The following is a 27,490-nucleotide window of genomic DNA, read 5'->3' on the forward strand; positions in this document are numbered from 1 at the left end:
TCCCAAGCACTTAACGTGTAAAACATTTGATCCTCTAAATGATATTTTAAGGTGAGTAACACAGCTGTTGTGCTCATTTTACACATGAGGAAGCAAACTCAAAGAGATGGGGTTCCTGATAGAGGTACTTGGCCAAATGAGAGTACCCATGGGTTTTGATTAGGATTTTTGAACTCTTTACACTGTTACAGTGTCTGTAAGTAATAGTCAAGTTTTGTTGAGTACCTTCTATGAGCCAGACACTTTTCTTGTATTATCCCGCCTCCTTAGCATGACATTGTACATAACAGGCTTGTTTGTCCTGGGTCATATGTCTAGAGAAAGCTGTTTAGAATTTGAACCCCTAACTTTAATCCCAAAGCTTGCATTTTTCTTGAATCTTAACCCATAAATCTTTACAAAGCTATGGACCTGGTTAATGTCTCATAAATTATTCCTTATAATTAGAGAAGGGTAAGGATTGTGAAGAGGAACTAAAAAGCCTCTTGATGAGAGTGGAAAAAGTTGGCTTAAAACTCAACATTCAGAAAACTAAGATCATGACATCTGGTCCCATCACTTCATGGGAAATAGATGGGGAAATAGTGGAAACAGTGTAAGACTTTATTTTTGGGGGCTCCAAAATCACTGCAGATGGTGATTGCAGCCATGAAATTAAAAGACACTTGCTCCTTGGAAGGAAAGTTATGACCAACCTAGATAGCATATAAAAAGCAGAGACATTACTTTGCCAACAAAAGTCCGTCTAATCAAGGCTATGGTTTTTCCAATAGTCATGTATAGATGTGAGAGTTGGACTGTGAAGAAAGCTGAGCACCGAAGAATTGATGCCTTTGAACTGTGGTGTTGGAGAAGACTTTTGAGAGTCCCTTGGTCTGCAAGGAGATCCAACCAGTCCATTCTAAAGGAGATCAGTCCTGGGTGTTCACTGGAAGGACTGATGTTGAAGCTGAAACTCCAATACTTTGGCCACCTGATGTGAAGAACTGACTCATTTGAAAAGACCCTGATTCTGGGAGGGGTTGGGGGCAGGAGGAGGAGGAGACGACAGAGGATGAGATGGCTGGAAGGCATCACCGACTCAATGGACGTGAGTTTGAGTAAACTCTGGGAGTTGGTGATGGAGAGGGAGGCCTGGCATGCTGTGATTCATGGGGTCACAAAGAGTCAGACAAGACTGAGCAACTGAACTGAAGGATCATATTGTCATTCATAGCGTAAGTTTTCTAAGTATGTAATAATACCATTCCAAAGGCAGACATCCAATAATGCATAAACTCTTTAATTTAATTGGGCACCTCTTTTTCCTCTTATATTAGTGCACAATTGTATAAACAGTACTTAACCGTATAAAACTTCAAAGCAGTCTTGAGAAAGGATAAAACTGAAAGTATCACTTCCTGATTTAAAAAAAAAAATTACAAGCTACAATAATCAAAATAATATGGTGCTGGCATAAGAACAGATGTGTAGACCAATGGAACAGAATAGAGAGCCCCCAAATAAATATATGGTCATATGTTTTATATTTATATATGGGCAACGTATGTTCAATAAGAGTGCTCAGAACACACAATGGGAATAGGATAGTCTCTTCAATAAATCATGTTGGGAGGACTTCTCTGGTGGTCCAGTGGTTAAGACTCCACACTTCCAATGCAGGAGACGCAGGTTTGATTCCTGGTTGGGAAACAGGATCCTTTTTGCCGCATGGTGTGGCCATTAAAAAAAAAAATGGCGTTGGGAATACTGGACATCCATGTGCAGAGGAATGAAATCAAACCTTTACCTCACACTATACATTTTTAACAGAGAAGGCAATGGCAACCCACTTCAGTACCCTTGCCTGGAAAATCCCATGGACGGAGGTGCCTGGTAGGCTGCAGTCCATGCGGTCACGAAGAGACGGACACAATTGAGTGACTTCACTTTCACCTTTCACTTTCACGCATTGGAGAAGGAAATGGCAACCCACTCCAGTGTTCATGCATGGAGAATCCCAGGGACGGGGGAGCCTGGTGGGCTGCCGTCTATGGGGTCGCACAGAGTCGGACACGACTGAAGCGACTTAGCAGCAGCAGCAACATACACTTTAAAAAACCAACTCAAGTTAAAAAGGCAGAAGACATAAACAGGAAATTCATACAGAGGGGAAATATGAAAAGATGCTTAGCTTCCTGAGCAATTAGGGAAATGCATAAAACAATACTGTGATATTGTTTTCTCATCTATGAGATTGGCATGAGCTTAAAAGTTTAATGCATGTTGGGGAGGAGGTTCGGCACCTGTACTCAGCTGATGGAAATGGAATCTGTTGCAACCATTTTGGAAATGAATTGGCATTTTAGTAAGGTTGAAGAAGTAATACCCTTTAACCCCAGAATTCTACTCTAGGTATAAACACAAAAGGATTTCTTATACGTGCATACAAAAAGACATGTGCACGTATATTATTTTGGTACTGCTGGTAATGCCACAGAATTGGAAACATAAAGTGTCAATCAATGAATTGCTGAATAAATTTTTTAAAATACTCATTTGCTGAGATTTTAAGGCAGAGAAAATGAAAGAGCTAAATGTATTTGTTGCAGTGTGAATAAATCTCTTTTGTTGAAGTGATCATGTTTTACTTATTGAACCCGGGTCTCCTTCACTGTTCAGTTCAGTCGCTCAGTCGTGTCTGACTCTTTGTGACTCCATGAACCGCAGCACGCCAGGCCTCCCTGTCCATCACCAACTCCCGGAGTCCACCCAAACCCATGTCCATTGAGTCAGTGATGCCATCCAACCATCTTATCTTCTGTCGTCCCCTTCTCCTCCTGCCCTCAATTTTCCCCAGCATCAGGGTCTTTTCAAATGAGTCAGCTCTTCGCATGAAGTGGCCAAAGTATTGCAGTTTCAGCTTCAGCATCAGTCCTTCCAGTGAACACCCAGGACTGATCTCCTTTAGGATGGACTGGTTGGATCTCCTTGCAGCCCAAGGGACTCTCAAGAGTCTTCTCCAATACCACAGTTCAAAAGCATCAATTCTTCGGCACTCAGCTTTCTTTATAGTCTAACTCTCACATCCATACATGACTACTGGAAAAACGATCGCCTTGACTAAACAGACCTTTGTTGACAAAGTAATGTCTCTGCTTTTTAATATGCTGTCTAGGTTGGTCATAACTTTCCTTCCTGCCATGGCTGCAATCACCATCTGCAGTGATTTTGGAGCCCAGAAAAATAAAGTCAGCCACTGTTTCCGCATCTATTTGCCATGAAGTGATGGGACCGGATGCCATGACCTTAGTTTTCTGAATGTTGAGCTTTAAGCCAGCTTTTTCACTCTCTTCTTTCACTTTCATCAAGAGCCTCTTTAGTTCTTCTTCACTTTCTGCCATAATGGTGGTGTCATCTGCATATCTGAGGTTATTGATATTTCTCCCAGCAATCTTGATTCCAGCTTATGCTTCTTCCAGCCCAGCGTTTCTCATGATGTACTCTGCATATAAGTTAAATAAGCAGGGTGACAGTGTACAGCCTTGACATACTCCTTTTCCTGTTTGGAACCAGTCTGTTGTTCCATGTCCAGTTTTAACTGTTGCTTCCTGACCTGCATACAGGTTTCTCAAGAGGCAGGTCAGGTGGTCTGGTATTCCCATCTCTTTCAGAATTTTCCATAGTTTATTGTGATCTACATAGTCAAAGGCTTTGGCATAGTCAGTAAAGCAGAAATAGATGTTTTTCTGGAGCTCTCTTGCTTTTTTGATGATCCAATGAATGTTGGCAATTTGATCTCTGGTTCCTCTGCCTTTTCTAAAACCAGCTTGAACATCTGGAAGTTCATGATTCACAGATTGCTGAAGCCTGGCTTGGAGAATTTTGAGCATTACTTTACTAGTGTGTGAGATGAGTGCAATTGTGTGGTAGTTTGAGCATTCTTTAGCATTGCCTTTCTTAGGGATTGGAATGAAAACTGACCTTTTCCAGTCCCATGGCCACTACTGAGTTTTCCAAATTTGCTATTGAGTGCAGCACTTTCACAGCATCATCTTTCAGGATTCGAAATAGCTCAACTGGAATTCTGTTACCTCCACTAGCTTTGTTCGTAGTGATGCTTCCTAAGGCCCACTTGACTTCACATTCCAGGATGTCTGGCCCTAGGTGAGTGATCACACCATCGTGATTATCTGAGTCATGAAGATCTTTTTTGTGTAGTTCTTCTGTGTATTCTTGCCACCTCGTCTTAATATCTTCTGCTTCTTTTAGGTCCATACCGTTTCTGTCCTTTATCATGCCCATTTTTGCGTGAAATGTTTCTTTGGTATCTCTAGTTTTCTTGAAGAGATCTCTAGTCTTTCCCATTCTGTTGTTTTCCTCTATTTCTTTGCACTGATCACTCAGGAAGGCTTTTTTATCTCTCCTTGCTGTTCTTTGGAACTCTGCATTCAGATAGGTATATCTTTTCTTTTTTCATTTGCCTATCACGTCTCTTCTTTTCTCAGCTATTTGTAAGGCCTCCTCAGACAACCATTTTGCCTTTTTGTATTTCTTTTTCTTGGGGATGGTTTTGATCACCTCCTCATGTACAATGTCACGAACCTCCATCCATAGTCACTCTGCCTATCAGATCTAATCCCTTGGATCTATTTGTCACTTCTACGGTAAGGGGTTTGATTTAGGTCATACCTAAATGGCCTAGTGGTTTTCCCTACTTTCTTCAGTTTAAGTCTGAATTTTGCAGTAAGGAGTTAATGATCTGAGCCACTGTCAGGTCTCGGTCTTGATTTTACTGACTGCTTATAGCTTCTCCATCTTTGACTGCAAAGAATATAATCAATCTCATTTTGGTATTGGCCATCTCATGATGTCCATGTGTAGAGTCATCGCTTGTGTTGTTGGGAGAGGATGTTTGCTATGACCAGTGGACTCTCTTGGCAAAACTCTGTTGTTTATGATAACACAAATTATCTTAAATTCCTTTGGAATGATACCCTCTTTGAAGTAACTGGTTCTTACCACACGAGGTCAGCATTTGCATGGAAATATCTCCTCTAAAAAGGAAGCGACAAAAGAGAAATTTTTGTGTTTAGATGTATTTCTATCTGAAGTATATTCTGGTACTGACCTTTAACTTCTTTAGTCAATGCAAATTGTAAGTCTGTTATTACTACAGAAAAAATGGTATGTATGTACGTTTTATGCTGTGTTAGAACAGTTCCTTTTCCTTAGTTTTGAGCAACTTGACAGCTCCATCCAGGCTGCAGGAGTCAGGAAGGCTCAGCTGGACTTTGTTGGTGTTTTTTTTCCTTAAGGAGTTCCTCTAATAGCTGTGTATGTCAATTTCAAAAAGAAATGAAAAAGACCTACATCAGGGGGAGTTACTAAGTCATGACTATTTCATGAGGTTTTGTGACCTTCACTGTAGCGTGTGCTATTTTTATTCATAACTCTTGGAGGAAAATGAAGCACTTTGCCCTTGGGGCTAGGCTGGTTCTGGTTAGACTTTCCACTACAATCTTTCTTTGCCCAACTCTAGCTTCCTTCCTCCCACTTTGTAAATGGAAAGTAGGGAAGAGTTTCCTGTTTTGAAGTCAGCACCAGACCCACACTAAATCCTCAGCGGTTGATGGCAGTGAAGCATAGATTGGGAGTCGAAGATAGTATTTGTATTCAAATGTGTCCCACTGTGATTAGCACACTGCCTTTTACTTGAGTATCTGCCTTGATGAAAACAGAAATCTGATCAGTCCATTCCTTCAGTGGCTCCAAATAGCTTTCAAGACCTCATTGGATTAGCTCCACATTCAAAACTATTCATAGTATGTCCATGCCCATCCCATCAGCTTATATATTAATATCTTCATATTTGGGCTTCCCTGGTGGCTCAGTGGTAAGAATCTGCCTGCCAACCCAGGAGATGCAGTTTCAATCCTGGGTCAGGAAGATTCCCTGGAGGAAGAAATGGCTACCCACTCCTGTATTTCTTGCCTAGAGAATCCCATGGACAGAGGAGCCTGGTGGGCTACAGTCCATGGGGTTGCAAAGAGTCAGACACCACTGAGCGACTGAGCACACACACATGATCATGTTCATAATAAGTTACCATATGCTAAGCATACATCGTTTTCTTTGCCATCATTTTTTTAATGCTTTATATACATGAGCTCATTGATTCCTTCCTTTTTAAGAAATCTATACAAATGAGAAAACCAAGACTCAGAGAATTTCAGAAATTCTTTACATGAGTAGGACTTGTGTTTGAGAGTGTATTTGACTGGAGTCATAATTATACGTTGTATTTCTTTTGTTTTGCCTCGCCTTCTAACCACATACTTTGCAGCCAGACTAAGCTACTCTCAGTTCCTTCTGTGTGTAATAACTTTTGCATACATTTTTGCTTCTTCCGGAATGCCTTTCTTTCCCGCTCTAACTGATCTGATCCTTCTCCCGCTCTAACTGATCTGATCCTTCTCCCGCTCTAACTGATCTGATCCTTCTTGTTTAAGATTCAGCTTAGTCATCACTACTGTGGTTGACCCTGATGTGTTCGACTATATTCATGGCCCCCACTCTGAGTCACAGAGTAGTTTTTCTCAACGTGTATGTGTGAGGGGGTGCGGCAGAGGACTTGGGACGTGACTGCTAATGTCATGCCACAAGAACCATTGCTCTGGTCCTGCAGAAAAGAACGTGTGGAAATCCATTTTTAGCCTGAACCCCAACAATGAGGTGGGTTCAAAATAGGGAATAAAATAAGTCCGTCTCCTTTGACACTGGGATATAATCACTAGGAGAGTACTGATTGAGCAGTAACTGAAATTTCAAGAGGGAACTCCCCAGATGGAGCTGCAGGACTAAGAGAATAGAAAAATATTACCCACGTGAACAAATAAAATGGGTGGCTGTATTTGAAGGTTAGACCTGAAATGAACTCTGAGCCTTTGCAAATATAGGAACCAAAAAGCCTTTCAAAGTGAAGGAAAACAACTTCCACCTAAACTACAGGAAGGACTGGGGTGCTCAGAACGGGCAAACCAGGAGAAGCAATGCTCCTTTCTTAAAATCCTTTCCATCCAGTAGCTTACTGCTATTCTGAGCGTGCTATGTGGAAACCTCAAAGGTTTGCATCGCCAACATTCCTTTTCATTTGTTTCTCAAGAACAGGGAGCTAGACTTTCACATACATTTGTAATGTGAGCATTGCCTTACCTATTTTGCAAAGGCTTCTTCCTCTTTTTTTTCTTTTTAATTGCATCTTGAACAGTATTCTCGCTGATGAGACGCTGGAAATGTCCAGGCAAATTATGTTTCCATTTTCTTAAAAGGAAGGAATTCTTTAAAGACATGACCTTGTTAGTTTTGTATTTCAAGTAATTTCTTTCTTTCACTCAATTGGAAAATATTATGAGACAGGGAAGGGAATTTGTATTTACTGGGGATATGCTAAGTGCTAGACAAGTCTGTCACATGCATTATCTCAATTCCCAGCACAGTGACTGTGATGCATTGGTTTTATGCCCATTTCACAGAGGGGGAGGTAGGGACCAGCAAAGACTGAATAAACTGGTGGTTAAGTGGGGAAGCTGAGATGTGAATAGCATCAAGCCTGATTCTGCTACAAGGTTTCCCAAATTTAAATGAATAAACCCCCTTTTTTAAAAAGGATAACATTCCCACAGACCCCTTGTGATGAGTAAAAGTATTTTATGTCTCTTAAGTGAACAAACATAAAACTAATCATAAACATCTCATGTATATGATGTTTATGTAACTACAGGACTAAAAGCAAATATATGAGTTAAATAGCAAAACTTCCAAATGACATTCAGTTCAGTTCAGTCAGTCAGTTGTATCCGACTCTTTGCAACCCCATGAACTGCAGCACTCCAGGCCTCCCTGTCCATCACCAACTCCCGGAGTCTCCCCAAACTCATGTCCATTGAGTTGCTGATGCCATCCAACCATCTCATCCTCTGTCATACCCTTCTCCTCCTGCCCTCAATCTTTTCCAGCATCAGGGTCTTTTCAAATGAGTCAGCTCTTCACATCAGGTGACCAAAGTATTGGAGTTTCAGCTTCAACATCGGTTCCTCCAATGAACACCCAGGACTGATCTCCTTTAGGATGGACTGGTTGGATCTCCTTGCAGTCCAAGGGACTCTCAAGAGTCTTCTCCAACACCACAGTTCAAAAGCATCAATTCTTTGGTGCTCAGCTTTCTTTGTAGTCCAACTCTCACATCCATACATGACCACTGGAAAAACCATAGCCTTGACTAGACGGACCTTTGTTGACAAAGTAATGTCTCTGCTTTTTAATATGCTGTCTAGGTTGGTCATAACTTTCCTTCCAAGGAGTAAGCGTCTTTTAATTTCATGGCTGCAATCACCATCTGCGTGATTTTGGAGCCCAGAAAAATAGTCAGCCACTGTTTCCACTGTTTCCCCATCTATTTCCCATGAAGTGATGGGACTGGATGCCATGACCTTAGTTTTCTGAATGTTGAGCTTTAAGCCGGCTTTTTCACTCTCCTCTTTCACTTTCATCAAGAGGCTCTTTAGTTCCTCTTCACTCTCTGCCTTAAGGGTGGCGTCATCTGCATATGAGACGACTGAGGTCAGAGTAATAACTACGAACTTACTGAGGGCTTACCTGTGTACCTTTCTAAGTTATTTACATGTTGTCTTATTTAATCCTCAAAGTTTTGTGTACTTTTACAGATGAGGAATCGCACAGACTTAATGAAAGTTATTGTTCCTCCAATCTCAGCAGTCACTCAGCCACCCCTTTGTTTCACTAATACTTGCTTGCTACTAACCCTACAATGCACAGCAGAAGGCACTCCTGCAAAAATGGATAAAAGGTTTACCTGCTTCCAAGCAGATGGTTAGCCATTCACCAAAAATATCCATTTTTTCCATTGGGCAGGCAGCTACATACACTGTATTTCTTACACCCTTGCAAGCAAGCACATAATACAGTGAAGTTCTAACCAATGGTTTGTGAGAAGTCTTGCCTCTCACTTTCAAGGTAGAGTTTTAAGAAGCAGGGGTTTTAAGTGCCCTCTTCATACCTGTTCCCCTTTCAGTGTCTCAGTGCAGAAGAGGGCCCTAGGAAATGACACAGCCACATGTCTTCAGCCTGGGTTCCTAAATCGCCTTGTGGAAGAAAGCTGCCAAACAATATCTCCTTTATGCTAAATTATGGGAAAGAAACAAACGTTTATGGTCCTTGAGCCATTATATATATTTTTTGAGGGGCTGTTTATGATAACAGCTAGCGTTATCCAAATTAATATACTCTGAACTCTAACCATGATGGAATGCGTGGAAAGGGTAGGTAGTTGCAATCAAATACGTTGCCTGGTTGGATTCGAACCTTCAAGAGGGAGAGGATGGGGAAGAAACTAGAAAAATGGGGTCCTTTTTAAAAAAAATATTTTTAATTTATTTATTTGGCTGCACTAGGTCTTCATTGCAGCCCATGGAATTTTTAATTGCAGCATAAAAATGGTTAGTTGTGGCAGGTGGGATACATTTCCCTGACCAGGGATTGAACCTGGGCCTCCTGCACTGGGAGCTCAGAGTCCCAGCCACTGGACCACCAGAGAAGTTCCCCATGGGATCCTTTTTTATCTTGTTTTTCTACTGAGGCCAGACCCTGCCCAGATCCTCCTGGTCTCCCTATTGTGTTTCACCCTGGGGAGTGTTTCCCGCCCCTCCTTTCTCCTCCATCATTTTCTTTGTTGTCAGAGCTTCCGGGCAGTCTCCTGGGCTCAGCCTTGAATGGCATCTACTAGCAGTGTGCTGGCCCCCTTTTTATATCTGGGTCATGCTTTGTGTGTCTTTGTGCATTAGTGTGATAAAGAGCTCTTCCTGACCCTTTGGCTCCTTTCCCAAATGATCCATCGACAGTTTCTACAGTGAAAGATTGGTCTTCCAACAGTCCATAAATAATCTGACTTACTCATCAAAGGAATTTCATAATACACAAGGCACTTAACCGGTTTCATTGAAAACAAGGTTTATTGTATTTGGGGAAGAAGTTGTAAAATTCCAGGTTAACTGTACATCTGTTTCTTGAGACAATATGCCTTCCTGTCAATGAGCACTTTCTAGAATGAAAGGCCTACGCCTCCACTAAATGGCAAAGCCAGCGGGTGGTTCCTGTAGTATTTGATCACCAACTTTCAACCTAAACTGTGGGTTTGACACAGTACAGTCACCCATTTAGCAGACCTGTAAATGCTCTGAGACTGTTCTATCCACAGTGGGCATGAGTGAAGATTGGTTCTGTGGGTGCTGCTCTGATTCTGGGCAACACAGGAAGGCCTGGCTTGGGTCAGTCCCAGCACGGTCCTGCTCCAGGCTCTGTCTGGAGGCCTCCCTAATGGGAGGCATGGGTGCTGTCCAGTTCTCTCCCTCCTTCAGGGCACTGTCAGCCTGCAACCTTGGCTTGGAAGCTGTAGTAACACAACTAAAAACAAATCGTAGGCACATTTTTACCTGCAGTTGCCAACTGTCCTGGATCAACTGTTCTTATCCAATAAGCAAGCCTGAATCTTGGAGAAAAATAAGCACTTCAGAAACTTTTGGAAATTTCTCTCTTTCTTTCTGTCTCTCTTTTAAACTCCCCAAACTTGAAACCAAAAGAAGGCAATACTTCTTAAGTTGCTATGGGTAGATTCAAGGGTCTACATTGATAATTTTTGCTATCAGGACTTCATTTTACATTTTAAAATACTATTGGAACTCTGAAAAAAAAAAAATGACTCTTTTGGCAGGTTTTCAGGAAATAAATGCTTACTGTGTGAGATCTGAGAAAAAAGGACGGAAAATTAGTCACTCAATACGTTGAAACATCCAGTTAACTTCTAAGTCCCTGGAAAAAGCAACACAAGGCAGACCTCTTGCAGATTTCTTAATTTTTTGATTCTCCTAGAAGTGCCAGTCTCTCAGCTGCTGGAATACAATTTGTGAGCCAGGATTGGCCCAAACCAAGTTGTGTTTTTTTTTTTCATTTTTCTATAGCAGTAGCATTCAAACCAGTAATAACAGCCACAGCATCAAGTGTGCCCTCTAAAACTGGACAGAGTAGGAGTTGGCACGCAGATATTTTTCTGACTTGCTCTGTAGAGGGTGTCATGTTCTAGCAGTCACTAGAGGAGTAGTGACCACCCACTGGGTGAAGACTCTGGGATAATCTATGTATTCTCTAGCCCAGCGCTACTCCCTGGTTTGGCAGGACGGGGCACCAAGGAAAAGCACAGACGTGACCGCTCAAGAGCCTCATTCGTTTCACATCTCTGCCCTGAACCTACCACAGTGGGAAAGTTAACCAGCCACCTACTATCCATTACCAGCACAGTGGAGAGAAAGATCACGCGATCTTGGTGCTAACTGGAGATGGACTGCTGCCACGCTGTAGCCCGACTCAGAGGGGCCTTATAAAGGCTCATTTTATAAAGAAGGAGAAGCAGCCCGAGATACAGGTTGATACGAATTCTTGGACAAGGGTAATGGCTCATCTGTTTGGTCAGGCCCCAGAAGGAACCAAATTGGAAGGAGTAGGGTTGCTCCAACATAGTGAAGGCCTGGAGGAGTTGACTGGAACCCAGAGCGCTTGGTAAGGAAATCTGGGGAAGAGACATGAGGCTGAACTTATGGTTGTGGGCACAGGGTGTGTGCATCTTCGTATCTCACACTAATGTTCATTAGAGAACCCCCACTGAAGAGGTAGCTTTCAACCACAAGGTAGACAAGATATCTCATCTTTGGATGTAGATATACAGTGATGAACCTTGGGGAGACCAGACCATCCACTTGGTGGCCAAATGATTTCAATTTCAATCTGTCCTTCAGTTCAGTTCAGTCACTCAGTTGTGTCCGACTCTTTGCAACCCCATGGACATTAGCATGCCAGGCCTCCCTGTTTATCACCAATTCCCGGAGTTTACTCAAACTCATGTCCATTGAGTTGGTGATGCCATCCAACCATCTCATCCTCTACTGTTTCTCCTCCTCCTGCCTTCAATCTTTCCCAGCATCAGGGTCTTTTTCAGTGAGTCAGTTCTTTGCATCAGGTGGCCAAAGTTTGGAGTTTGGAGTTTCAGCTTCAACATCAGTCCTTCCAATGAATATTCAGGACTGATCTCCTTTAGGATGGACTGGTTTGATCTCCTTGCAGTCAAAGGGACTCTCAACAGTCTTCTCCAACACCACAGTTCAAAAGCATCAATTTTTTGGTGCTCAGCTTTCTTTATAGTCCAACTCTCACATCCATACATGACTACTGGAAAAACCATAGCTTTGACTAAATGGGCTTTTGTTGACAAAGTAATGTCTCTGCTTTTTAATATGCTGTCTAGGTTGGTCATAACTTTTCTTTCAAGGAGCAAGCATCTTTTAATTTCTTGGCTGCAGTCACCATCTGCAGTGATTTTGGAGCCCAGAAAAATAAAGTCTGTCATTGTTTCCACTGTTAACCCATCTATTTGCCATGAAGTGATGGGACCAGATGCCATGATCTTAGTTTTCTGAATGTTGAGATTTAAGCCAACTTTTTCACTCGCCTCTCTCACTTTCATCAAGAGGCTCTTTAGTTCTTCGCTTTCTGCCATAAGGGTGGTGTCATCTGCATATCTGAGGTTATTGATATTTCACCCAGCAATCTTGATTCCAGCTTGTGCTTCCTCCAGCCCAGCGTTTCTCATGATGTCCTCTGCATATAAGTTAAATAAGCAGGGTGACAATATACAGCCTTGACATACTCCTTTTCCTATTTGGAACCAGTCTGTTGTTCCATGTCCAGTTCTAACTGTTGCTTTCTGACCTGCATACAGATTTCTCAAGAGGCAGGTCAGGTGGTCTGGTATTCCCATCTCTTTCAGAATTTTCCAGAGTTTATTGTGGTCCACACAGTCAAAGCCTTTGATATAGTCAATAAAGCAGAAGTAGATGTTTTTCTGGAACTCTCTTGCTTTCTCGATGATCCAATGAATGTTGGCAATTTGATCTCTGGTTCCTCTGCCTTTTCTAAATCCAGCTTGAACATCTGGAATTTCATAGTTCACACACTGTTGAAGCCTGGCTTGGAGAATTTTGAGCATTACTTTACTAGCATGTGAGATAAGTGCAACTGTGCAATAGTTTGAGCATTCTTTGGCATTGCCTTTCTTAGGGATTGGAATTAAAACTGACCTTTCTCAGTCCTGTGGCCACCACTGAGTTTTTCAAATTTGCTGGCATATTGAGTGTAGCACTTTCACAGCATCATCTTTCAGGATTTGAAATAGCTCAACTGGAATTCCATCACCTCCGCTAGCTTTGTTTGTAGTGATGCTTCGTAAGGCCCACTTGACTTCGCATTCCAGGATGTCTCGCTCTAGGTGAGTGATCACACCATCGTGATTATCTGGGTCATGAAGATCTTTTTTGTACAGTTCTTCTGTGTATTCTTGCCACCTCTTCTTAATATCTTCTGCTTCTGTTAGGTCCATACCTTTTCTGTCCTTCATTGTGCCTGTCACAAGGACATCACTCTGTCCTTACCAGAATTGATTCCTACCTTACCCACATGTCTCTATCAATACTGTCAACCAAGGGCCTACAGAATTCCTGATCTATTAAAAATGGCAGCTTGCACACCATTGTGGCAATGGGCATATGACCACGAGATCCACTAGTGTCCCCAGATATCCGATCAATCAGAAGTAGCTAGTCTAATGGCATGGTGGAAGGACTATTGAAGGCTCATCTAGGGTTCTAGCCTTGGGCCAATAACCTGTAAGGTTACCATGCTATCCTCCAGGGTGAAGTTATATGCACTAAGTCACTGGCTATAGTGCTATGTTTCCCAAAACTGGAATTCACAGGGATAAGAACCAAAAGGTAGAAATTGGTGTGGATCCTCTCAGGATCCCTGCTTATCAAGCTTGCAATTTTAGACTCCACCACTTCAAAGGTTCTGGTTTCCACAAGGGGACCACCAGGCAGCAATTCAACTCGATGCTGTGGCCACTGGAGGCAGGTCATTTGAGGCTCCTCATGTCAGTGGAAGAACTGGCAAAGAAAAGAATTATTCCCTTGGTGGACAAAATTGACCCTAACTACTATGAGGAATAGGGTTACTCTTACACAGTGGAAGTATGGAGGAGTTGACTGGAACCCAGAAGGCTTGCATGGGTGTCTCTTGGTTCTTTCTTGCCAGGGGTAACAGTAAGTGGGCAGCTTCAACAGTTATGGCTTGATGAGGCCAAAGCAGCTAAGGACTCAGGACTGAGGTTCTGGGTCAGCCCATCAGGCTGGTAGCCTCCAGTGGCCAAGGGTGAGTGACATCTAGAATGGGTGATGGGGGAGGTAGATGAGGCCTTTATCTTGGGATCTGCTTTCCAGGCAACTCAAGAAAGATTCCCAGGTTTTCCCTGGTGGCTCAGTGGTAAAGAATCTGCCTGCCAATTCAGGAGACACAGGTTCAGTCTTCGATCCGGGAAGATCCCAACTAAACGTGTGTGCCACAACCATTGAGCCTGTGCTCTGGAGACTGGGACCCACAACTGCTGAGCCCATGTGCTGCATCCCCTGAAGCCTGTGAGCCTCAGAGCCTGTGCTCCGCAACAGTGAGAAGCCTGCACCCTGCAACTACAGAGTAGCCCCCTGCTCACCATGCTAGAGAAAAGTGACCGTGACAAAGACCCAGCACAGCCCAAAATAAATAAGCAAAATTATATTTACAAATGAGTTATAGAAAAATATATAGAGGATCTGTGAGTGTTTAAAAAGAGAAAAGATTCCCAGCACCTACTACAGGATCTAGAACGTAGTAAGTTGGCCACAGAGGTTGACCATATGAATCTTTGATGATTGTCTGAATGAATGCAGTAAAGGAACTCAAGTTAATTCACATTTGAGAGTGCCGGGGTCTCTCAGGGAAGGTGCATTAACACGTGGCACTCCCAGCCTCTGCTCGGCATGGTTCACCCGCTGTTCCTCCCCCAGAATCAGGCCTTGTGGTGAAGGCTCACACACAGCTTTGGAAGGGTACCAAAGCCCCTCTGCACTCGCCTCCCCAAGCCAGGCTGTCACCAGCAGGAACTCATTATTCACTCAGAGTCAGAGTGACAAGAGAGAAACACAATCCTTCAGGCTTAACCATTTCCTTTCCCCCCAAATAGAAAGGCCAAGTCACACATGGCTGCAATTTGGACGCTATGTCACTTTCGCACTTTCTTGCTCCACACGTAAGCCAGCTGAATGTTTTTGAAAGGGACCAAATGAATGTCGTTTTTAAGTGATCCCATGTACCTTATCCCAATAAATGACCTATATAAACAGCAAGCATGATATAATTACAACATTGACAGTGGTCTCAGGCTCAGCGCCATGAGAAATTACTTTCCCTCCACCCCTTCCTTTCTCTCTCCTGGGATCAGTTGGTGGGACATCAATTCTCCAACAAATGGGCTGTCTTCTTGGGACATAATCTTCGGCCTGGAAGGACTTGGAGATGTTTTTGCCTAGTGCGTGCGTGCTACGTGGCTTCAGTCGTGTCTGACTCTTTGTGACCCTGTGGACCGTAGCCCACAAAGCTCTTCTGTCCATGGGATTCTCCAAGCTAGAATACTGGAGTGGTTTGCCATGCCCTCCTCTGGAGGGTCTTCCTGACCCAGGGATCAAACCCACATCTCTTATGTTTCCTGCATTGGCAGGCAGGTTCTTCACCACTAGTTTCACCTGGGAAGCCCAATGCCAAAAGCAGAGGCTTTGCCGCTTGTTTCAGATATCTTATCAGTCTTTGACTCTATTCCCAACTTCTTTACTTTCTCTTAGTTTTGACATTTTGACAACCTGGCTCACTGATTCTCAACTCTCATATCTCTCACCCATTCTCGTTTGCTAGAATTTTGGTGGCATGTTTGACGAGACTGAAATACTGAAAACAACGGTAAACAAGTAAGCAATAAATGACCTGAAGTCACAGCTAGGGTTTAGCACTTTCTCCAGGTGTTGTGAAAACATCCGCAGTTACTGCCTCACTCACCTGGCAGCTTTTCACGCCGTTGTTGTTGTCGAAGACCTCTTCATTGTCCTGGCCTTTTGTCCACATGATTAAAATAGCGTAAAATTTGCTTTTGGCACTAGCCTGATAAAAATATGTGCTTTATCTCCTTATCCCCCGGTTCCTCCCCATGATAACTAAGAGTCTCCCAAATAAATAAATAAAGTTATATTAAAAATGAGTTACAGAAAAATATATAGAGAATCCCGTGAGTATAAAAAAAGAAGAGAGAGATTCCTAGTACCTAGTACAAGATCTAGAACATAGTAAGGAGGCCATAGAGATTGACCATGTGAATCTTTGGTGAATGAATGAATGAACAACTGCCTGTGCAGTAAAGGTGCTCAATTTAATTCACATTTGAGAAATGCCGAGGGCTCTCATGGAATATCTGTAGGTTAACATGTGGCACGTGGCCTTTGGAGATAATGCTCCTTTGGGTAAAGTCTCACATTCCAGCCTTTCTACCAAGGCTTGTCTCCTTCCCTGTCCTTTCCTCTGTCTCTTACAGTAGTGGCTTTGGGTTTTTATTATTGAGATTTGGTTATTTTGGTGCCAACCACGAAGGGAGAGACTGGATCTTGTCTGAAGGCTGAGATCTCTGTCATGTGGATAACTGGAGATAGGTGTCCCCAGTGTGGACCCACAGATCTATACGCAAGAGAGGGGCACGTCAGGGGGCTGGATGCCCAAAAGGTTCTCGACAGAGGGCTTTCCAGGTGATGTCAGGTGGCACCCTGGAGCGAGGAAAGGAGCATCCAGGTGAGACCTCCCTGGCTGGCAAGCTCTGCTTGTCTAGCATCTGGATGCTCTCTGTGACTGTTTATCTTTTATTGTGTTCTAGCCTTGACTGTAAGCCTTCTTCAGAGCTTCTAACCTAGAGACTGAAAGGGAGGTGGGTGCTCGGGTGTGGGTCTTGACAGAGCAGTGTGCCCCCCGCCGCTGTGACGACAGCAGGGACCTGTGAGACCCCAGGAGAATGTGACGCTTAGGGACACGTCAGGCTGTGTGGTCTGGGACATTATCCTTCAAGTGCTTGGGGACTGGCTTATTTTCTTAAGGGTGGGGATATTTTCTTATATTATCTGTAACACTAAGTAGAAGATTATTTCTCAAAAATAGCAATGGAGCTAGACCAGTGGCTTCGGTCACGTCCAACTCTTTGTGACCCTATGGATTGTACCCCACCAGGCTCCTCTGTCCATGGGATTCTCCAGGCAAGAATACTGGAGTGGGTTGTCATTTCCTCCTCCAGGGGATCTTCCTGACCAAGGGATCGAACCCATGTCTCTTATGTCTCCTGCATTGGCAGCCAGGTTCTTTACCACTAGCACCATGCCTTGTCTGGGAAGCCCAGACCAGGCTAGACCAGAAAGGACGGGAATCTGGAGTTCATGCAAATGTTCAGACAGAAGATCAGCCTTGCCGGCTATTCAGAGGTGCCCAGCACCTTCCCGTGGGGGTCTCCGGTTGCAGGAACTGCCTGCCCCTGGCAGATCTGCTCCTGGGGAGGTTCGTCCCCACCTGGTGTTGGGTAACTTGCTGGGTCCTGGTCTCACGGGGTGTGGTTGTTTCAGGGTGTGTGTCACTGAGCTAAATCACAGAGGGAGGAAAACTCTTCCCATAGCGGGAGGGAAACAGCAAGCCCCGATGCCAGGGCCAGTTGACCCAGCTGCCCCTTCTCACTGCAGACTGTGGAAAAACACAGCGCAGGCGATGGAAAACGAAAACAGGAAAAGGCAATTCTGGGGCTCTAGGATTTCCAAATGCTGGAGCCACAGAGTGGAAAAGTGAGCACAGGTGATCCTGGGCAGATGATTTTCTCATTCCCTCAGAAGCGTGTGTGCAGTGGTGCTGGCTACTCCTAAGGTGTCATCGGGGGCGCGAGGGGGGAAGGTGGAGGACTTCAGTGGACTTTAAGGCAGTGCTTTTTCCACTGAAAGAACTCTTTCAAATGGACTCTGGGATTAAAAAGAAAGAATAAATGGTGACAGCTTTCTCTTAGCTGATCTTCAATCTTCCTTTTTCTCTTCCATTCTATGCATCTGTTTATCTATCTATGCATCTCTGTTCCTCTCTCCTTCCTTCCCTCCCTTTTCCCCTACTTTCTTTCCATCTATCTAGCCATCATGTGATTTTCTTCTAAGTCCCTTTTTTCCTCTGAGAAATGCCAAGGTTTGTATGAAGGTACTGGTCATTATTCCTCATGCCTGTTGATCCAAGCTCCTTGGTATACTTCACCAAATGTACCAATGTTGTAGGTGTGGGGTTGAAATATGTGACATTCTGATTATTTCTCTGCAGACTGTCAATTAGGTGGCATCTTATGGGCCTGAAATCCTATTTTATGAAATGGACCCCAAACTATACCTTTCAAGTAAAAACAGCTTGTTTTCAAATAGTTTTGTCTGAATGGAGGCATGGGCTTAGTCGCTCAGTTGTGTCTGACTCTTTGTAACCCCATGGACTGTAGCCCGCCAGGCTCCTCTGTCCATGGGATTCTCCAGGCAAGAATACTGGAGTGGGTTGCCAGGCCCTCCTGCAGGGGATCTTCCCAACCCAGGGATCAAACGCAGATCTCCCACATGGCAGGCAGATTCTTTACCAGCTGAGCCACCAGGGAAGCCCAAGAATACTGGAGTGGGTAGCCTATCCCTTCTCCAGGGGATCTTCCCAACCCAAGAATTGAACTGGGGTCTCCTGCATTGCAGGTGGATTCTTTACCAGCTGAGTTACCAGGGAAGCCCCAATGGAGGCATAATAAATAGTTACTTAGAAACAAATTATTATTACCATCAAAAGCAGGGTAGTGTGTGTCTGCAGCACATATGATCGCTGTATATGCTGAGTAAGCAAGAGAAAAACCACTCATTTCACTACCCAGGAACATCATGGTGGATATTTTTGGGGGATTGGTGGCAGGATTATAGATTTATAAGAACATGTTAGCAAGTCCACTGGAGACTCTTTCTTGCTTTCTGTCTGTGTGAGCAGGATTTCCCACAGCCTCAGGCTTCTGTGTGTGCCTTTTCCTCCCAGGTCCAATGCTGATTCTGTCCATGAGCAGAAGGCCTGGTGGGAAAGAAAGAGACAAGGGGAGAGAGCTATTTGCCACTTGTGTGAGTATGTCTTATAACAAGGAGGTAGACAGCAGGGGTCAAACCTGGGTCTGTTTGGCTCTAGAGCCTCTTTTCATTTGAAACTAATTTATATCAGAGAACTCTGTGAGAGGTTTAGTTACTTTAGCATCTAGGGTGGTTTCTCCAATCTGGACCGCTTTGGACATCCATGGTATGGGTGCCAAGTGAATTTTTGCTTCTTTGCTCAGATAGCAAAGCGATTGATCTAGTACCTTTGTTTATTTGGCTGTACCAGGCCTTAACTGCGGCACACAGGACCTTTAGTTGCATCATGTGAACTCTTAGTTGCGGCCTGTGGGATCTAGTTCCCCGACAAGGGATTGAACCCAGCCCCCCTGCATTGGGAGTGTGGAGTCTTAGCCACTGGACCACCAGGGAAGTCCCTGGTGTAGGACTTTCATGTAAAGAGCTCAAATCAGGATTCATCCATTATCTCCCTGCTTCTGTGAGAGAGACTTGGTGATTTGAATGATTTCTTGTGGCAAAGAACAGAATACAACATAGAAAGCCGAAACTCTCAGGAGGGTTACTATGGGAGCTAGGTGGTGGTGGGTTCAAATCCCAGTTCTTAGGAAACTATTTAACTTGTCTGATTTTCAGTTAGTTTCCTTGCACAGTGGTTGGAGACAGTATATGCCAAGTTCCTAGGAGTCATGAGGTGTTATTACAGCTACTCTGCAGTTGTGCTGGTTTTTGTCAGGCCTGGCCTAGCTCCTTTGCTCTCAGGCACAGGAACTGGTTTTAACAATCTTATAATTCCTTGCAGCTTGCAGGCATGATTTAGTGGGTCATGGCAATAAGCGATGATTAAAGAATACAGCAAACTCTGGCACCAGTGGTTGGAACACTGGCCAAAGGACAATTCTCCATCCCTGGCCAAGAGGACTAAAGCCCCTTTGGTTAAGCCTATTTAATGACCTTCTGGATGAGCTGTTGGCAGGAGCTTCCTCGCTGGCAGCTGACTCCTGCCCAAGTTGCACGGGTGATTCCTGTTTTACAAACTCAGGGCTCGTAAGTCCTCAGAGGAAGGCTGGAGGCTGGGCCATCACCCTGGCTGTGGCAGGCAGGGCTGAACTGAGATAGTTCATTCATAAACTCATTCATTGAAAAATGTGAAAACCAGGAGCTCTGCATCTGGAGAATTTGTTTTCTTAAGCCTGCTTTTCTTTGGACTCTTGGCTACCTGTGTAACCTGGGCATGCTATGTATTATATTTATTTGGCAAGGGTATCTAGGAAGAGAAGAAGAAGGATGAATGGGTGGAGCAAAATCTCTACAACATCTGCTTTGTGATTTATAAAATAAGTGTGATCCTGTGCCACTAAAGGATGCTTTCCAGGAAAATGAAGTTATTGTATAGAAAAATTCCCTCTTAAAGAGATGGCCAAAGTTCACCTATACTTCTAAAACTGTTGAGCATAACAGAAAAGAGATACTTCCTTACACTCTCATTCAGAAAAGGTTTCGAAAGCTTTTCCCTGACTCGGGGCCATATGTTGCTAAGTAGAATAAATCTCTTTTGCCAGTTGATTCTCTTCACTCAGTCTTCCATTCCTAATAGGTATATTACACATATGTCCAATATAGTAGATGTATAATAACCGACTATCATCAACACGAATGCCTTCATTTCTCCTGACTGGCTTCTCCCATTCTTCAGTTCTCTTTAAGATTTTGTAGCTGACTGGCTCCATTCACCTTTCTCTTCTTAATTCAGTGATGTTTGGGCCTCTCAGCTGATCTGTAGATGGTCTTAACGCCGTGAAAGGGTTTTTCTTTCATAGTACCTGGAACACTTGTGGGTAGCACTTGCTTGACATGAAAAGAAGTCTCAGCTTCAGGATGCATATGCTGGGAAAGGATTCAGGCCAGAAGTGATGCTTGAGTGAATCTTAAAGAAGTTGAGAATGAAATCCAGGTAGAGTCTGGATTTCTAAGGAGGAGGAGCACAGTAAGAAGTAAGTAAGAAGGAGCACAGAGGAACTTTGCAGGTGGCTTGTAAGGCTGTTCCAGCTCAAGGCAAGGGAGCCAGAGGGTACAGCGGAGGGGAGGCTGGACCTACAGCTGGGGACCTGGTCCCCAGGGCCCCTGCATGTATGTCCTGCAGGCAACTCAGAAGATTTTAAGCTGGGGTAAGGGTTAGGATGGACTTAGAGTTAGGGAACATAAGAACGACGAGCCTGATCAGATATGCATGACTGGGATGTGGGCAATGAGCAAGTCTTCAAATTCCCCTCAGCGTCCTCATTCCTAAAGTAGAAAGAAAGGTTTTGCACCAAGATTAGAAGAGATAATGTATGTGAAAGTGCTAAATATATTTACTTTTTATTATTATTATTATTATTATTAGACTTATTATTGAGCCATGAATGAGTTAACATACTTTTCCAAGAAGAGATCAATCGGTTTTGAGGCAAAATACACTTGCTTTAGTATTGTTACCTGATTTATGGTGGAATGTATGACTGACGTAGCTTTCTACTTCCTTCAACGTCTGATTTTTTTTAAAATGAGAGCAGGTTGTACTCTTTGTTGTCTGATTTAAACTCTTAAGTGCTAAACTCAGATGGTTATGGGAAGAGTTGATCAAAGGTGAACACTGATTGCAAAAGAGGAAAAGAAAGGGTTTTATTCTTTCTGGTTGTGCAATCATTCTTCAAGAGCCATTTAAAAAGAAAAACAGGGACTTCTCTGGAGATCCAGTGGTTAAGACTGAGCTGCCATTGCAGGGGGCGGGGGTTTGATCCCTAGTTGGGGAACTAAGATCCCACATGCTGAGGGGTGGGGACAAAAATAAAAAGTTTCCATCTTCTCATAGCAACTCGTAACTTCTCATAGCCTGAAAACCTCATGACATTTTACCAAAACTCTCCTCCCAGAAGAGCATCAGTGGTGAGTAGGTGAATAGAAACCTGGTATATAAATAGCTAAATATATAGAGCAGTACATGAGGCATCTGATAATGTGTGATTTTCATCTGATTTTACTCTGTTATTAGGAAGGACCTTGCTTCTGAAAGAAGGAACATTTTTAAAAATTTTGAACATTTAAAAAAATTTTACTTATCTATTTAACACCACGTGTGGCATGTGGGATCTTAGTTCCCTGACCAGGGAACTGAAAGTGCAGAGTCTTAACCATTGGACCGTCAAGGAAGTCCTCTAGAACATTTTCAAAGCTCAAGTCTGAATCCTGCCTCACTCCTTGGTGATGATATGGCCCAGGAAATGATGTCACCTCCCTGAGTGTCTCCTTCTATAAAATGGGGCGAGTAAGTAGGAAGCCCCACTTCTTAGGGCTGTTGGGAGGATGACATGAGAGCATCTGATTGAAGCCTGAGAGATGATAAACCCTGGGTAAGGTATAAGGGCCAGGAGAGGAACACCTTCAGCTGTGGGAATCAGCAACATTCTCTTCCGATGATGGCATCAGATGTTTAAGTTCAAGTTGCATCCGAACATGATCTTAACTGACACCTAAGAAACCAGAAGAGGATGAAAAAGAGGATACAGTTTAGTCTATAGAAGGTCTTGAGCCTGAAAAGGTACCAGGGTCCAGGGCCTGTCTGGGATCGCAGGGCCCAAATGATGGCAGGTCTGGCCAGTCTGACCAGACCCCATGGGCGGGATAGCAGGGCATCCAGGTGCTGAGGAGATGGCCACTCTTGGGCTGCAGAGACAGCATAAACGGTGACCAGGGCAAGACAACACAGTCCACACAGCTGCAGGCGTCAAAGTCAAACTCTGTCTTTATTCTTTTACCATTGTACGTGGGGTAGGTAGCAGCATGGCTGGGGAGGTCCTGGGAAGGGAATCTGGTGGGTGGAAATCTTACCTTTGAGCATCAGTTACATTTAAGCCTGATTTCAGCACACTGCATGTTAGACTTCTCCATGGCAAGTTAAAGAGTAGAAGGCAGATGGACTCCGACATAAGGTTCTTTGCAAGAGTTCAACACAGTGGCCAAGGTTGTATTATTGCATTTCATCATGCATGTGCCTTGGGATTCTGTGTTTTTGGAATCTGACTCCAGAAAACATAAGATTTCCAGGTAGCATAGAGCTGTCCCCATCTTAGCATCTCTGTCTCTGGCCGATGTGATGTTATGCTTTCCTGACATTTAATATCTGCCCTGGTATGGGCCTGAAACCAAGTGTGTTCATGTCTCAGCCACAAAACAGGACCTTCTGTTAATAGCCAGATACAGGTGCTCTGTCCACCCTTCCCAACAGATGCCTCTCCACCACCCCTGACTCCGCCAAAATGAAGTAAAAAGCACATCCTGAGTTGACCATTCCTCTGAGCCTGGCAGACACACAGCAAGGGTGTTGGCTGGTGATGGGCTGGAGGTGTAGCCCACATGGCTGAGCCACGTACATGTTCAGCCTTGACCTCCACTGGCAAAATCTGCAGGGCCATTTCTAGACATTTCAAGTGATTGACTCCTCTGAGGAAATGATACATTAAAATATACATACACACATATATTTAATTATTTTTTTAAACCACAACTGAAAAAATTTCTTTGCCACTGCATAGAATTAAATCTGACAAGAAACCCTATGAGTTTTTATTAGTACCATTATTGTTTTCTTTGGCTTCATGTACTATATTGGTAAAATGACAAAAATAAAAAGAAAAAAATTGCAAAAAGGCAAATATTTTGTACAAAAATACAAAGTTTTAAAAGCTCTTTAAGTATATTTCATATTGTTACTAAGAGTTGGCCTATATATCTGTATGTCTGCATATTTTTCCTACATTTGGGATTTTATCAATAGAAATGTAAGGTACTGTTTACACAGTGTATGTTTTCAGTTATTCCTAAAGCTCAACAACCAATGATAATCTTTTTTCTGATTGGAGCATTCCATACTCTGGAAGACATGATTTGCATAACTGTACGGTTATTGGCTGAGAAAAATCTATATGATTCAGTCCATTTGCTTACTGACAATCCGTACATCACACTAGGTGAACACTTTTGTTCCAAACTTTGTCCTTGAGCAAGGTAGATGGTAGAGAACATGGGCTTTCAATGTTTTCAGTAATTGGTCTTCAGTGCTTTCCCCCTCAATCTAATGAGAAGGTGATGCAATCAGAAAGAAGTATCTTTTGCCTTTGAGAACTGTCGACAGTTTGCTCCTATTATGATATCATGGTCCATTATAATGTAATTGCTAATTCTAAAAGAGAGGAAAAAGAATGGGTGTTAGTTCTTCTTAAAGAACAATTTTAATGGACAATTCAGAAAAAGGAGTGTGTGTTTTTAAAGAAAACATTCCAAATACATCATTCAGTAATTATTTTTTTAAATAAATGCCTCGAAGTTCTTATTCAGATTCAATAAAAGGTAAAATTCACTTCAAAGGAGCCTGTTCTGGGGCGTCCTAGTCTCAACTCAAATCCCAAATGTAGTAGTGCTATTGTGCTCAGTCGTGTCTGACTCTTTGCGACCCTATGGACTGTAGCCTGCCAGACTCCTCTGTCCCTGGGATTCTCCAGGCAAGAATACTGGAGTGGGTTGCCATTTCCTACTCCAGGGGATCTTCCTGACCCAGGGATCAAACCAGTGTCTCCTGCATTGCAGGCAGATTCTTTACCCACTGAGCCATTGGGGAAGCCCCTTGATGTAGTTACACGTATTTATTTTTTCCTTTGTTTTCAGATCCAAAAAATCATTACCAAGATCACTGTCAAGGAGATTATTGCCTATGCTTTCTTCTGGAAATTTAATGGTTTCAAATCTTACATTTGAGTCATGCATCCATTTTGGGCTTATTTTGTGTAGAGTTAAGAGAGTGGTTTGGTTTCACTCTTTTGCATGTGGCTGTCCAGTTTTCACAGCAGCATTTATCAGAGACTGTCCTTTCCCTATTGTATATTCTTGGATCCTTTGTCATAAATTAATTGACCATATGTGCATGGGCTTATTTCTGGGCTCTCTATTCTCTTTCACTGACAGAGATATATGCTATTTTTATGCCACTGCCACACTGTTCTGATTACTGTAGCTCTGTAATATATTTTGAAATCAGGGAGTATGTCCAGCTTTGTTCTTCTTTCTCAAGATTACTTTGGCTATTTGGGGTCTTTTGTGGTTCCATACAAATTTTAGGATTGTTTTCTCTATTTCTGTGGAAAATGACACTGGAGTTCTTATAGAGATTCCATTGAATCTATAGATTTCTTTGGGTAGAATGGACATTTTAACAATACTCTTCCAATCTGTGAGCACAGAAAATGTTTCCATTTATTTGGGCCTTCTTCAATACCTTTCATCAATGTCTTATAGTTTCCAGTGTATAGGTCTTTCACTTCCTTGGTTAAATTTATTCCTAGATATTTTATCTTTTTTGATGCAATTGCAAGTGGTATTGTTTTCCCAATTTCTCTGATAGTTTGTTATATGAAAAGACTTTGACATTGGTGCCATATGATAAAGAACAACTGAGTGACAGTATTATAAGGTAATGACCTAGGCCCATTAGTCTAAAATTTACCGAGTACTTCCTCTACATTAGGCACATGTATTAACTTACTTAAGTCCTCACAAAAACCCCATGAAGAGGATTACTATTATTATTTTCCTGAGGTTAATAGCTTGCCGAGATACTAAGTGGCAGAATCAGGACTGGAATCCAGTTGCAGAACCTACTTTCAGAGCCCTTATACTCCTCTTGCCCTTTAATAAGATATAAGCTCTGCAGTGCTCTCTTAAATCCCTTCCACTGCTTACCTCTCTCCCTGTCTTGCTCGCAGATGTACTGATTCATGTCTTCACACTGGAAATCGTTCCACTGCCCAAAAGTAATCAGTCCAGCGCAATCTTCTCCAGGCCCATGGCCATGACCCCAGTTATCTGGCTGTCCAGCTTTCCAATTTCTTTTAAGAAAACAGAAATCAAGTGTTATTTGCAAAGTCACGCAGACGTTTGCTTGACCCAAGAGCAGCAGAGAAATGTAAAAAACAAAACCAAGGCCTGTCACGCATCCCAGAATGAAAACGTGCTGTTTAAAAAGCTGCACACGCTCTGATTCTGAATAAGAAGCAGCTGTTTCGCAGAGGAGCGTGTGACGCAGCCTCTCCCTGCAGACTTGTTATCTTAGCCACAGCAGAGTCAGCTCGCAGAGCTGCTTCATCACATTGCTGAGGAAGTAAATCTGTCTTCAACACAGCTCGATGAGCGACAGCTTTCTAATGTGTACTGGAATGCTGACTTCTGGGCTTGAGGGTGAATATATACATTCTGAGGATGACACACCCACACACAAACTTGCAAACACTTATGAGAACCCAGAGGGAATCTTTGTACATTCTGATATCTTGTCTCTAACACGTCAGAGTCAGGCAGAGAGAGAGAGTCACCTCCCCCCCTTTTTTTTAAACTTTAAACCTTTTATTTTGTATTGGGGTCGAGCCGATTAATAATGTTGTGGTGGTTTCAGGTAAATAGCGAAGGGACTCAGCCATACATATTCTTGTATCCACAGACTTAGCAAATGAACTTTATGGTTGCTGAGGTGAAGGGGAAGTTAGGGACTTTGCGAAGGTCATGTACACACTACTGTATTTAAAATGGAGAGACTGTTGATATCCACTTACAAGAACCTATAAACACTTGGTTGTGGTTTTCTGGCTAAGCTGTAGATAGCTAATTGCTTCAGAAAGAAATAGTAATTTAATCTTACTGAAGATGACTCATACATTTCACTGCCTTTTTTGGGAGAGAGATTCTTCAAAACAAGTTGTCTTTAAGATGAGCTCAACTTGGGGCTTGTTAACTTGTCTGCTGCTGCTCCCAGCACCCCCTCATCAGGGTTCACTGTTTCTGCCTCTCTTTCTAAGCGATCAACTAGATGTGCTTCCAAGAGTCAAAACTTGAAAGGCTACATTTTCTTTAAGAACCAGGTCCTTGAACAGAAGCCTATGGTCACCTCCTGAGAGGGCAAGTTTGCCTCATGCGGAGGGTCCGAAAAGAACATCTGCAGCAGGAGGTGCTTCCCATAAATGATGACTCATTTCCCAAGCAGCAGCATCTGACTCCATAATCATTCACTCTGGTCCATGCTTCATGTTTCTATCAGAGTGGCAGTGGCGTTGGCCACTAGAGAGAAATCTTCCACTGTACAAACTCTGATGGCCAAAGAAAGTTCTACAGTAAAGAAACACGTCTCACTACTAAGATTTTCCTATTTTGAAGCCAGGTTCCTTACCAGGGTCACCCAGGGATAAAGACCAAATTGCCCTCCATCTTTTGATGACAAGACCAGCAAAAATCAGGGCAGTGGGAAAAGGCGAGTCGAAATT

The 27,490-nt window shown here is 43.1% G+C and overlaps 1 protein-coding gene and 1 long non-coding RNA gene across 4 annotated transcripts in view; one reads left to right on the forward strand and one right to left on the reverse strand.

Moving 5' to 3' along the window:
- LOC122684702 overlaps nt 1–27,490 on the forward strand; it is a 34,458-nt gene that overhangs the window by 2,010 nt on the left and 4,958 nt on the right. The gene's annotated exons all lie outside the window — the stretch shown is intronic.
- Nucleotides 22,912–27,490, reverse strand: part of COLEC12 (collectin subfamily member 12) — a 183,031-nt gene continuing 178,452 nt past the window's right edge. Inside the window, exons 9-10 of the mRNA XM_043888929.1 lie at nt 25,920–26,065; nt 22,912–24,366 (exon numbers count right to left, since the gene is read on the reverse strand). Of these exons, the coding sequence (XP_043744864.1) occupies nt 24,347–24,366; nt 25,920–26,065 (166 nt within the window). The 3' untranslated portion in view covers nt 22,912–24,346. The remainder of the gene's footprint in view (nt 24,367–25,919; nt 26,066–27,490) is intronic.

This window comes from Cervus elaphus, chromosome 27, assembly GCF_910594005.1.
Source record: "Cervus elaphus chromosome 27, mCerEla1.1, whole genome shotgun sequence".
Classification (NCBI taxonomy): Eukaryota; Metazoa; Chordata; class Mammalia; order Artiodactyla; family Cervidae; genus Cervus; species Cervus elaphus.